Consider the following 13,529-nt stretch of genomic DNA (forward strand, 5'->3'; position numbering starts at 1 on the left):
ATCTGCATAGGGCTTTTACCATGACGATAGCTGGTTCTGAGCTGCAGTGAGTCCACATTCTCAGTGACAGATCCTCTGATGCACTTAGCCAGTACTGTCTGCTAAGGCTCCAGCTCACACTTCTTACGGGCTTGTCATGTCCTAAATGCAAACAAAGAATCTCAATACAATACAGAGGGTAGTGTGTTAGCAACAGTTACTTTAATGGTGCTGTATTTGAAAGACCAGCCTGACAGAGGAGAGACTCATTCTGACCCACAAGTCCCCTGATTATCCTCCCTTTTATCTCTACCGCCCCCTTGTGGACCATGTGTTTTAGAATCAGCAACCCTTTAAGTTTAAATGAATCAATGATCACAGGTTTAATTTGTTTAAATCTAAAGTTTTGAAAATATATTCTGTCCTCTTAGGATATCATTGCTTGACAACACAATGATATTTATTTTCGGTCACGACTCATTATCAGAGGCAGCTTAACGAACGCCGTGTGCAAAATCTGTCGTTAACAGCTGGATTTCAACGTTATTCAAACTGGACCAAAAAAAAGGCCCAAAATACAAGTAATGATCATTTTCTTACTCCTGAAATTCTGCGTGCCTCCAAAAAACACATTTGAGCATAATTATATATTTAAACATTTTAAATTATGTCCAATTTATACATAAAAATACAATTCTGAATTGTAACTAAAGAAAAGAGCACAGCTCAGGATTTCCAAATATGAGTATACCTATAAAGATCTTTGGTTTTCCAGTCAGACGTGATTTGTACATTAACACTGAATTGTCTTCAAGGCCACATAGGATTTGTTTCCCATCACCTAAAAGGAAAATGGAAAATGGGGGTAAATGTTGTGCAATCAATGCCAGAACATTTATTTCCTTGTTTCTTATCTTTCTAGTAAGGCATGGAAAATTCTAGGGAAATAGGGTCTATCTATTTAGAATAGGAAATCTCTTTTCTTACACCTTTTTATTAATCAAGTCTACTTTTACTATCTCTTTTCTTTTAATAAAACTAACATGTTTTAAATTAATATTGTTAAGAATTTAATTATCAAGGAATCAGGATTGCCTGATGTACTGCCCCCTCATCCCATAAAGTGTACAATCCCAAACAGATTTTCAGAAAAGACCTTTTACCAGAGCTGGTGCAGTCAAGAATAAAAACAAAACAAAAAGGCAAGTGTGGTAATGAAATAATGCATTTAAATTACAAAAAAACAATCTAAATGTTTTATTTAAAAAGAGTACAAAAAATCACGTACTAAAGGGTTAGTGGTTTAAGCACAGATAAGTTCTTGAATGTCTTCTGCAAAACTGATTAGAAACCCAGAGAATTTGCAAAAAACCTCAGTGGGGACATTTCACTGCCTAAAGAATACGACTGGAAACCGCAGTTGGATAAGCGTGACCTTCTGGTTATCAGAGAGCATGTCATGAATAGTCACACCTCAGTGATCTGCTGTAACTGCCTGTTCTCCAGAAAAATCTTAGAAAACCACTGCAACTCACAGCTCATCAGTGCCTTCAGAAATGAAATGGGAAACTGGACGATGAAAAATTTAGACATATGTCAACTTTGCTGAGTTGTTTTGGCACAAGCTCAGCTCAGATGGACAGAAGGAGGGTTTGCGTGTTCTGCTCTCGGTTGAGTCTATATTTCAGATTCCTTTGGGAAAAGAATTACTGTCAGGTCTGCAAATGGAAGATGAGAAAGACATTCAGACTTTTATCGGCAAAATATCTGACAGCCAGAGTCTGTGATTGAAAATGTGTTCCTATTGTTGGCATGGGTGGCTTTGATATGCGTGAGGGTAACATCTGTGGAATTCTACAGACAAACTATTTGGAGTTAGGTCTGTAAAGTATTTTTTTTCTAGATGAAGTACAGCTCAGACAAATTTTTATTTCCCTATAAGTTTTTCTGGATTTTGAAAAAATCTAAAAGAAACATTAAGGCTCCCTGACTTACCTGAATGTTGAAGGCACAAGACTTGATTGTTGACAAGGCTCAGATCGGTGCAGGGAATTGTCGGTGCGGCATCTTCTGCTGGGTAATCTGTGTGGAGGGACGATCTGAATGACAAAAACAGGCTCATCGTCAATATGACACAGAAACCTTCTAAACACAGTGTTCTGCCAATAAAAACATAGACAGAGGAAATGCTTACACATTTTTGCTCTTTTTAGGGGGACTTTTCTTCTGAGCATTTGTTTTTGGTGAAAACATAACCTGTCTGAAAAGAAAACGATAACAAATTAGAAAAATAAGCGACAACACAAAAAACTCCTGCTAAATTTTAGAGTTGAAATAGGGAATGATAGAAATTAGTCTAAAGGAATTGGTGTCAATATTAACATAGAGCAGAGTGTTGAAAGACTATAACGTCATAATATTGATGCTGCTTTTCATTATTTGCATATTTTGTGTATTATATTATCTTTCACTCTTTGATCAGTGTTCAGACCACCAAAAGAGTTGCATTGTTTTAATTTAGCCAGAGGTTGCTCTATGAAAATACCTCGGGGAGCTGGTGTATCCAGATGACTTCACTTTTGAGTGAAAAACCAGCGGCTGTTCCTGCACACTTCCTAGGTAAAGCAGAAAAAAACATCTACAGTAAATAACACTTAATTAAGCAAAAGTACAAACAACAAAATGTGTTCAAAGACAGAAAAAATGAAAATAAAGTGAAATAGTAGAGGAAATAATGCAATGACTCAGAAGTCTTAACAAAAACCGCTGCTGTTTGCCATTTCTATTTTAGAATGCAATTACTGGTTTTATGACAAAAAACGGTTTTGTGGGTTGCAGAAATCAACAGTAAACTGTGGGACGGTTTATTCTGCACTATCTTTACTGTCAGTGCCTTTACTACACGAGCATGAGCTCACTCTTTCCGCAGTCGTTAAAATGTGCAAGACTTTCCAAAACCGTCTGCCTGTCAAACGCACAAAAAAGACGTTGTCAGACATGGTCATTGTCCGGTCAAATATTTAGAACTTTACTTGTTTTTTATCTTGACTTAAACATTTTGTATGCAATCTTAACTTTCAAATCTAGTAGCACACATTTTGTGCACCCACAACTCAGAGCCAAATTTCTAATGAACCTCTGCTGCTCTGCAGAAACTATGTCCTAGAAGATGACACACGGTTTTTTAATTTAGATTCAAAATGACATACGCATAACTAAAAGACCACCGGGAACGCTTTGAAAATAGATCAAAAGATGATGGGAATGGGTCTTTAACAGTTACCCAATATGTTTTGTTGCTAAACTTAAATGTAACCACTGTAGGCCCCATTTGTATTTTTCTTGGAATTTGTAAAATGCACTTTTATACTTATTTTTCTTTAAAAGTTTACAGTATTTCATTAAGAAACAACTAATTCTGTATTTACAACTGAACAATTAAGACTTTGGGTGTCTAGCTGACACCTTATGGTTTCAACCTCAAAGCCTTTAAGAAGATTTAGGCAACAAAAAAACAGTCGTATAAATAGAGCGCCTTGCTTAAGGCCATTGAAGTAATGTACAGCATGTACGGTGAGATTCCAGAACATTTTTTGATTCAGAACAAACCAGATGTAAAATAGAAATCACTTTAAGGCTGAAGCTGTAATTGTCTGGCAACACAATCCCTTTCTCAACAGCTCTATTGACCCCCTACTAATGTTTTACAGCTCTTTAGTTTTACAGTGCAGTAAAAACCTCATAATTTACGCTGACTTTACATTAGAAGCCATTTGAAGCACAGTAAGCACCTCAGACCAATTTCCAAGTTTAGTCATACCTGCATTAAATCCCAATGGTTTGCTGTGTGATTTTCTAATAGCTTTCATCAAGCCAGACTTGGACAACAACTAATGTAAACATGTTTGCGATGATTGATTGTTTCTGGTTATTTCACTACATGTCAGGATCACTTATTGTCACTTTTAAAGTCAAACATGGCGCTCTCATGTAGGATTGAGAATTCAAGATGTACGTGGTGGACAAAATTGTTGGTACCCCTCAGTTAAAGAAAGAAAGTCCACAATGCTCACTGAAATGACTTGAAACGTTCAAAAGTAACAATAAATTAAAATGTATTGAAAATTAAATAATCAAAATCAGCCATTACTTTTGATTTGTTGATTAACAGAATTATTTAAAAAAAAAAACTAATGAAATAGGGCTGGACAAAAATGATGGTACCTCCATAAAAGACAGAACTAATTGCCCAGGGGGTCATGAAGAACTCAGGTATGTCCTTTAATTGACATCACAGATGTTTTCAAACCCATAATCAGTCAGTCTGCCTATTTAAAGGGAGACAAATAGTCACGTTGCTGTTTGGTGAAACAGTGTGAACCACACTGAACATGGACAACAGAAAGCCAAGGAGAGAATTGTCCAAGGACATTAAAAACAAAATTATAGACAAACATCGTTAAGTTAAAGGCAAACCATCTCTAAGCAGCTTGAAGTTCCTGTGACGACATATTATTCAGACTTTTAAGACCCACGGGACAGTAGCCAACCTCCCTGGACGTGGCTGGAAGAGGAAAAATTATGACAAATTGAGGAGACGGATAGTTGGAACTGTATCCAAAGAGCCCAGAACAACCTCCAAAGACATTAAAGGTGAACTCCTAGATCAAGGTACATCAGTATCAGATCACACCATTCGTCGTTGTTTGAGCCAGAGTGGACTTCATGGGAGACGACCAAGGAGGACACCACTGTTGAAAGGAAATCATAAAAAAGCCAGACTGGAATTTGCAAAAATGCATGTTGACAAGCCACAAAGCTTCTGGGAAAATGTCCTTTTGACAGATGAGACAAAACTGGAGCTTTTTGGTAAGGCACATCAGCTCTATGTTCGTAGACTCAAAAATGAAGCATACAACGATACGAACACTGTCCCTACTGTGAAACATGGAGGAGGCTCAGTTCTGTTTTGGGGCTGCTTTGCTGCATCCGGCACAGGGTGTCTTGAAGTTTTGCAAGGTAAAATGAAATCTCAAGATTATCAAGGCATTCTGGATAGAAATGTGCTGCCTAGTGTCAGAAAGCTTGGTCTCAGTCGCAGGTCATGGGTCTTCCAACGTGACAACGATCCAAAACACACAGCCAAAAACACGTAAGAATGGCTAAGAGAAAAGCGTTGTAGTATTGTGAAGTGGCCTTCTATGAGCCCAGATCTGAATCCCATTGAACATCTGTGGAAGGAGCTGAAACATTTGGAGAAGACACCCGTCAAACCCGAGACAACTGGAGCAGTTTACTCATGAGGAGTGGGCCAAAATACCTGTGGACAGGTGCAGAAGGCTCATTGACAAATACAGAAACCGTTTCATTGCAGTGATTGCCTCAGTAGGTTATGCAACAAAATATTAAGTTACCATCATTTTTGTCCAGCCCTATTTCATTAATTTGTTTTTTTGATTAATTCTGTTAATCAACAACTCAAAAGTAATGGCTGATTTTAATTCATTCATTCTTTTCAATAAATTTTACTTTATTGTTACTTTTGAACGTTTCAAGTCATTTCAGTGAGCAATTTTGGACTTTCTTTCTTTAACTGAGGGGTACCAACAATTTTGTCCACCACTGTAGTTAAAATGAAATTGCACTAGCAGCATGCATTGAAAAATTACACTCTAACAAAAACTGTAACAAATAAATGTCAACAAATGAACAAAAAAAGGAGGATTTGTACCGTGAATGTTTTGTACCTATCTGTAAATAGCAATACACGTATTGAATATGCAAATCATCAGGTTTGTAAAAAGTGGTGGGAGCAGACAAGATTTCTCTTTAACCCACACCTTTTCAAGCACACTGTATTGTTTTATGTCTTTTTTAAACCACTGTGTTGATTTTTCATTTGTGTTTGAAATAACCGTAGGAAATAAACTGAAACTGAAACTGAAAAAAGTTAATTTTCAGCAATCAAAGTCACAAAAATCCCTTTCTAATGCAGCGACTCTTCAAAAATATGTACCACAAGATCAGAGTAAAAAAGGTAAAAATTTAATCAAATTTTGATCAATTATATACCTAATGGAAAAAGTGTGTGGAGGTCTTTTTGTGTATATATTATAAACCCAAAAAACAGGAAAAGTGTCTTAATCTAACTACTATTTTTGTTGTCGGTCATCAAATCCAAACTGTTTAGAAATGTTTTTCCAATTTATAATCCTTACTTTGGCCACATTGCAACAATTACAGAAAAACTTGACAGAAATGTGATCGTATAGTCAAGTCAAACCATTAGTTGATAAACAGGCCTGGGTGAAAAAGGACTTCTAGACAGCCATAAAAATGTGGTAAAACTGGAACAATTTGACAACTGAGTGGAACAAGTGTGAATTACACTGAGAGTTAACATGCAATGCTGTATGTCCATCTGCATGCTTGTAGTTTTTCCTCAAAAAATATCCCATTATAAGCAACAAAAGTCCAACAATTTTCGAACCAGTTAAAATAAGTCGTTGCATAGCACTGACAAGTTAATTAGTTTTAGGCAGTTTTGTCTTATATCCAGTGTAATAACATATTTAAACAAGAATCTGGACAAGCATATTCAAGGATATTGTGTTTTTGCACTGCAACTTTAATTTCCACTGGCTCAAAATTTCAAAGTCTGTGGAAACTAGGAAGAAAAAGAAGACAAACTTCTAAACAGATATTTTCAGGAAATCAAAATTATTCCAAACCATTTTTTTTCACTTTCATTAGGGCCTTTACAAGATTATTTTATTCATAACAAGTTCTAATATCTTTTTTATTTTGCCTTAAAAAAAGAGTAAGAATCCCATGTAATCTGTCCTGCCTTGTTGGTAAATCTTTCTCAAATATGCAGCTGGTTGCTTGCATTGGGGGGCCTTTTGGTTTAAGAAGTGATGGCAGACAATTACTATCATAAAAAAAGCAAAGCGTTCTGGTCCATTTCGTGATAATGTTTCAATGCTATATGACATCACAGTCACATCCAGTCTGCACCCAGCTCTTCTGAAAGAGCTGCTTCAGACTGATGCCAGACTCATGATGGAAGAACATTTTCCTCTCCAGGAGACTTGGTGGTTTATGGTGTAATTTGTATACAATTCTGCTGCAGATATCTTTGGGAATGGAGAGATGCATAGAGGAACATGGTGGGTTAGCCATAAATGCTTGTGGGTTAGTTCTTTCTTTTTTTTTGCTGTGAAGCAGCAGTCACATAGCATCCCCATCAGCTCTGCAGCAGATCCCCTACATAGTCTGGCTCTGGCAAATCCTTTCACCCCAGCTGGGTGAAAGCTGGGGGGTCGAGAGAATTTGGGCTTTCTCAGCACTAACACTGCAAGAGCAACATGTAACCCTTACTCTGCTGTCTGCTTCCAGCAGAATTGTTTCAAGCTGCAAGGTCCTAAAAAAAACACCAACAGGATCATTTTTCTGATCCCAAAACTAAAAAATGCACAACAAACTTTATGGAAATTCGTCAGTGTAAACATGTCACGCGCTTGTGGATACAATGCAGCTTTGATGTGGCGACAGTGAGGGATGGCTGAGTTTTGAGAGGAAGCTGCTGACCTTTCTTTTTGGGATTGCTGGGTTCCTTCATCTTTAGTTCAGTATTCAGAGAGGATCTGTGCAGTGGAGGAGAACTGAGAGCAAGAGAGGAGGGAAATGATTTACTTGAATTGAAGGGGGTACAGCATTTTCCACTGCTATGAATTATTAGTCCCTCAATTATCAGTCTCATAATAAGGTTGACTCAAGGAAAACCAGATGGTGAGAATAGTCATAATGGGGTAAGTTAATATGGAAATGTCAAAGTTTGAGGACATTACAGGCTGGAGGCCAATAAACAAATACGCCACACCAATTACACATGACAGCTGAGCATGTTTGCATTCATATAGAAGTCGGAGAGTATATGATCATAGTGTTTTTGCATTGGTTTCAGGAGAAACGGCGTCATACATTTTTACAGAAGATTAAATTAAATGGACAGACTTAATGCTTCCCTCAAAGTTTTCCAAGTCTAAAACATGCGCGGTAGGTTGAGCAAAATCAGATTCAAGCGTGTCTTTAAATGCATGTGCTAAAAAAAATGAATGTTGCTCTTGCTTAGCAAAAACATCCGATGTAGAGTACCGGGACTCGTAAAAACTCTTGCTGTTGCCTAGGGTGATGGTTTTGATTGAACACAGTTCCATGTTGTTCAGTGAAAATATCCATCTGACCAAATTTGACTGAAATTGGACAAAAAACAATTTTTTTGTGTTTGGCTGAGAACAGTGTTGCATTGGTCAAAAGGAAAATAACAGCGACTGGGGTTTTCTAAACCTCAGCAGGTATTTATGAACTGAACTGTGTCCAGTGGTACCCAAGAGCATAAAAACTTGTGTCACTGTTGTAAAAATGCCGCAAAACTATTATTTTATAGCATGTAATGTCTTTAAGAAATAAAGAAAATGTTATGTTATGAAAAAAATATATATATCATGATTTCTAAAATGTTTTTTTTTTAAGTCAAATTTACCTGGGAAACACAGAGAGGCCTTCATCTCCATTCTCAATCTTCTCTAGGTCACCCAGGCACATTTCCATCAAGGCCACACGTGGAGTAAACAAAGAACTCACTAAAACCAGCATCTATGTAAAGAGAAAATGCATTCAAGGAACTGTAACTTTCAGGAACATTTAATTATTGCCTTTCTTTTATTTCCAATTCAATTAATGTTTTGCAGAAATTACTCACTGTGTTTTCAAATTTTGGAGATATTGACCAAGCCCCTGCCATGTTGATGCTCAAACTGGAAATTTCTGTAAAAATAATCACCAGTCAAAAATTTTGCTGCATTATGCCTTTTATTCATATCTGTTAACTTTAGAAAACGACATAAAGCAATTAGCTGAATATTGCTTACATATCAATCTTTTGTTAAAAAGATGAGTGATTTTTGTTTAGTTTGTTCCCCTTTTTTACTGAAAATACAGCGTCTTTATTAGTGGTCAAGTTCCAAAATGTGACAAATTCTGTAATTCTGGAATTCACAAAGAAACTGTATATCATTCAATAGAATGTCTTTATATTTTTACCCTCACAGGACACCATAGAGGGGAAGTTAGTTTTAGTCGGGGAACTGTGACGCCTGACATACAGTGGCTGCATCTCATTCATTAAAGGCTGTGTTTTGAGTTCCATCCGGTGTAATCCTGAACTTACACAAAATGTATCAAGATTTTGAAAAAAATCTACAGGAACAGCTGAAAATAAGCTGAAATTAAAAAAAAAATGATTGTAAATATTTTGCTAAATCTTGAAGTGGACTTTGCAGCACAGCTTTGTCTTTTTAAGGTCCAATGTCAACAGTTATTTAAAAAAAACAAATTGAAAAAAAACAAGAAAAAAATGCAAATACCTACCTTTAAAAAATAACACCTTTGAGAGCTCTGAGGTAGCCAGATCCACCACATATAGACCATCAGAGCTTCCAATACAAAACCAGCTGTTGTCGCTGCAGACGCCCACAAAGCACACAGAAAACACGATTATTTTACTTTTTTAAACTTTTTTTTTAAAGGAATTTGGGAGAAAAAAACTATGAAACCACACGCTAAAAAATGTCAACTTGCACGACTTAGTGGTAGGACATAAACACCGCAGGGCTACACATTTTATTCAAGTTTCCTTGACCATCTTGTAGTTTATACTGTGTAAACACTGAAACCTGGAAACTAAAGCCACAAAGAACACAGGGCTTTTACATTTCTACCCACCACCTCCTCTGATATGCATGCTAAGCTTATGATATTATCGACACTTAAACTTTAGTGCATCATCATTTATACGCTGACCTTCTCCTGCAAAACGGGAAGGGGCAGTCATAGTCATTGTGTCGGGAATTTTAATGTGATAATTGCATAATTTGAGTGTTCCAAAGACAGGTTTGTGTTTGTGGAAAAATAAGGCAGGACAGGCAGACACTAAAGTAGCTTGCACATAAAATGTACAGGTTAAAATTTGTCGTGTTCCTTGATGCTGACATGGATTTCAACAAATACATTAATTTATGGAATAGATTTATATCTATAACTATGCATCGATAGCAGAAAAATCAAAGAAAAATGAATAGCCCAACACATGAACACTCACTGGATTCATTTCTACTAAAGAAAGGATGGCAAGGACACTGGAATTACTGTGCTGTAAAGAAGAATAAATGGCTGAAATCATGCCATTTATATAATCATCACATTTGAAAACAGTTGAATTTTTAAATGTCCAATTTTTTCATAATAGTAAATGTTCTTAAGTAATTAAACAGGTACCGGTACTCAACTGCAGTCTTGTGCGATATTCCCTAATTTTCTTTCTGGCATTTGGTCAATTTCCAAAGCAAATGTTTACAATGTTTTACCAAATGTGTGTTGTGAGCTGTGTAGCATTTTTCTGTATAGAATGTATAATTTTTTAGGGAGTAAGGGAGTTAAATAAATGATCAAAAACTATTGTTTCTACTGTTACATACTGTACTTAAACGATCTAAATATTAATTGAACAAATTTAAAACATATTGATGTTATACACCTAAAAAAATCTAATTATAACCTTTAAAGTTATGACATGCGGTATAGAAAGCCAACTTACATTTCATTGATGTTTTTGTTTCTTAAAGGGCAAAATAAAGCCAAAATAGGTTTAGAAGTTTCAACTTTATCCTCAGTTGATGATTCACCAACCTCTGAAAAAGATATTGTCGTATAAATGTTAAACGGGGAGTGTCTAAAAAAAATAAAATGGTTTACAAAAAGCCAATGTTTCAACTGTATTGAGATCACAACCTTTGTGTTGCTGTAGAGATCTGGAGTTACCTGCTTCATGGCTCATGTTACGTCTTTGTACTTTATATCTTTTCTCCAGTTTTTGAAGGTCCAATTTTGTTACAGGACTGAACTTGTGATTATCACCAATAGAATAGCAGAAGACCTGAAAACAATCAGTTGTGTGAATAATGTGGACTGTTAGTTATTATGCATGAGCGTTTACTCACCATACATGCTAGACACTGACCTGTCCATCAGCTGAACCAACAATTAGGAATCTTTCTGATTCCAAAAACATCACATTGAGTAATGGAAATGCTAGAAACATGAGAATTTGATCATTTTAGGTGATTTGAAGTAGAAAAAAACATCATTACAACAGATTTTTGTTTAACTTGATGTATAAACCACACATCTTTCAGTCTTTTAAAGTATGGAAACATATGAATATTCACTCAAATTAGCAAAAAAATGAACTCAAGTGTATTTTTCCAATTTTTATGAATCACTCATCCATCTATATTTTTTAACCCACTGTAACCCGCTGCCAGAGCCTAACCATGCTACTGTTGGGCTAAACTGGGGCCCAGCCTGAACAGGTCACCGGTCTGTTGCAGGGCTATGAATTACTATTCAAATAATATGGAATGACTAGATGTTCTGTGAACATAAATGAGTGACAGCCACAGCAATCAAAATTATGTTTTTTTTTCAAAATAATTAAAAATTAAATGCCTCACCTGAAAGAACAAATGACTGGTAGACAACAGTCTCAGTGTTTAAATCCCAAACCTTAAAGAAAGGATACAAGTTCAGCAAAACAAACAAAAACACATTAGGTTTAATATTTCTTTAAGTTAAGTAAAACAAAATTGGAAAATACTTTAAAAGTGCGGTCCTCAGATGTACTGATAAGTACATTTTCATTCCAGGGACAAAATTCTGCTGATGTTAGCGGTCCAAGGTGGCCAGTCAACCTGGACTGTGTTTCCTGTGTCTATTGTTGAGAAAGAAAATAATCTGGTTCATATATAAAACATAAACAATGTATTTAACAAATATTTGTAATTGTATATGTCCCCTTTAAGCTAGACATGAATCCATTACGGCTGAAGTTAGAAAAGCCTGGAAAGAGATTTGAAACAGTCGAATTGAAATTACAGTAATATTAAAAAAGAAAACACTTACATTTAGGTGATTGTTACAATCCTAGTCTTAGTCAAATATTCTAAATTATCATAACCAAATTCAGTCCATGAACTCAAATAATGTCATTTTGTCTTGATTGTAACCTATTAATAGCATACAAATGAGAAAAGGATCATCTAAAAAGTTAAAAAATATAATTTCTATACGCAGTTTTTGTCAATATTGTTGAGTGCTTGAATTTTCTACATGAAAATTGTAAATTTAACCATATTGATTGATTTCCTTGTAACCCTTGTGCTATCCTAGGCACTTTAACATTAGGAGTTGGGTCATCTAGACCCCACAAGACAGTGCGCTGAACCTTTTTTTTCAATGATTTGTGATCTTCACTAGTTTCCATGGATTACATCAAATCCTCTCCACCTTAATCCACCTCAATGTAAGGCTGGGGTCATAGGATAGCACAAGGGTTAAACATTAAACATATAATCATTATTCATATAAACACAGAAGATTTAAATAAAAAACGAAGTCACAAAGCATGGAAGTTTAAAATTTTTAGTCTTTGACACCCAAAGCAGCATAAAAATAACTAACCTTAGGGCTAAGAATATATATAGCTGCTTCTGTGCATGCAGCCACGCGTTCATCACAGAAACAGAATGACAGATGGATAATCTTGCCCAATAAAGTACCAATAACCTTTCCAGTGGGCAACTCACCTGTTAACGAGACAATGCATTGAAACAAAACAAATACGCCAGTGTTATTCTCCACTAGATGGCAGACTTGTTCATATTTTCAGCCTCATGGCTTCAGAGGAAACTTTACCTCTTTTAAACAAATTTGCACAATCATGACATCATATAAAGGAAATATAAAAGTAAAATTCTGCTATTCTATTGATGATAATCACCAGTAAATTTTAAGAGAGAAGTTGTTTTTTATATTTATGCACAAATGCACAAATAATGTACCCTTCTGTGTTTGCTTCTGGCACTTTTGAACATCCCAGACAATGATATAATCATCAGATGCAGAACAGAGCAGAACAGGGCTCATTGCGTTACCAAAAGTCATGGCACTGACGACACCATGGTGGCCTATAAGCAGAAGTGGCTGTGAACAAACACAATGTTGTTAACTTATGGGACAATAAGATAGAATGCAAACGTGTCCATTAACAAAATAGTTTGTTGTTTTTTTAAAAAAAGCAACGACCAACCTTTTGTTGCAAGTCCAGGATATTGTAAATCAGTAAGTCCTTGCCATGATGGGGTATGCCAAAGAATAACTGGCAACAAGCGATCTGCTGGTGTGACAGGAGTCTGTCACAGATCAGGCTAAGCTTTTCTTTCATCGTTTCTGTTTTTCCTGTGAAGCTGCATGTAGTATGAACGTCTACGGTGGCGATAAAAACATTAACAAACAGAATAATGGAATACTTTCCGTTACAGAGACAATTTCAAGAGAGGCGCAAGGCTCGAGATGATAATTAGAGGGTTGCTAGGATACCAAGAGGATTTCCACAACAACGGATTAACCGTTTTTTCGCCAAACATATCTGA

The 13,529-nt window shown here is 36.0% G+C and overlaps 1 protein-coding gene across 6 annotated transcripts in view; it reads right to left on the minus strand.

Annotated features, from left to right (window-relative positions):
* Positions 1 to 13,482, minus strand: part of wdr27 (WD repeat domain 27) — a 39,377-nt gene extending 25,895 nt beyond the window's left edge. The window contains exons 1-17 of one of the 6 annotated variants that reach the window (XM_023963569.1): positions 13,187 to 13,482; positions 13,032 to 13,080; positions 12,559 to 12,683; positions 11,696 to 11,809; positions 11,553 to 11,604; positions 11,060 to 11,130; positions 10,831 to 10,975; positions 10,637 to 10,730; positions 9,412 to 9,503; positions 8,744 to 8,808; positions 8,525 to 8,637; positions 7,570 to 7,643; positions 2,525 to 2,594; positions 2,174 to 2,239; positions 1,975 to 2,078; positions 731 to 820; positions 20 to 141 (exon numbers count right to left, since the gene is read on the minus strand). In XM_023963569.1, the coding sequence (XP_023819337.1) occupies positions 20 to 141; positions 731 to 820; positions 1,975 to 2,078; positions 2,174 to 2,239; positions 2,525 to 2,594; positions 7,570 to 7,643; positions 8,525 to 8,637; positions 8,744 to 8,808; positions 9,412 to 9,503; positions 10,637 to 10,730; positions 10,831 to 10,975; positions 11,060 to 11,130; positions 11,553 to 11,604; positions 11,696 to 11,809; positions 12,559 to 12,683; positions 13,032 to 13,080; positions 13,187 to 13,321 (1,581 nt within the window). In that variant the 5' untranslated portion in view covers positions 13,322 to 13,482. Of the gene's footprint in view, positions 1 to 19; positions 142 to 730; positions 821 to 1,974; positions 2,079 to 2,173; positions 2,240 to 2,524; positions 2,595 to 7,569; positions 7,644 to 8,524; positions 8,638 to 8,743; positions 8,809 to 9,411; positions 9,504 to 10,636; positions 10,731 to 10,830; positions 10,976 to 11,059; positions 11,131 to 11,552; positions 11,605 to 11,695; positions 11,810 to 12,558; positions 12,684 to 12,938; positions 13,081 to 13,186 lie in introns of those variants that run through there. The other 5 variants (XM_023963568.1, XM_023963567.1, XM_023963572.1 and 2 more) reach the window with 5 other exon arrangements.
* Positions 13,483 to 13,529: the final 47 nt, after the last annotated feature.

Source organism: Oryzias latipes, chromosome 15, assembly GCF_002234675.1.
Source record: "Oryzias latipes chromosome 15, ASM223467v1".
Lineage (NCBI taxonomy): Eukaryota > Metazoa > Chordata > Actinopteri > Beloniformes > Adrianichthyidae > Oryzias > Oryzias latipes.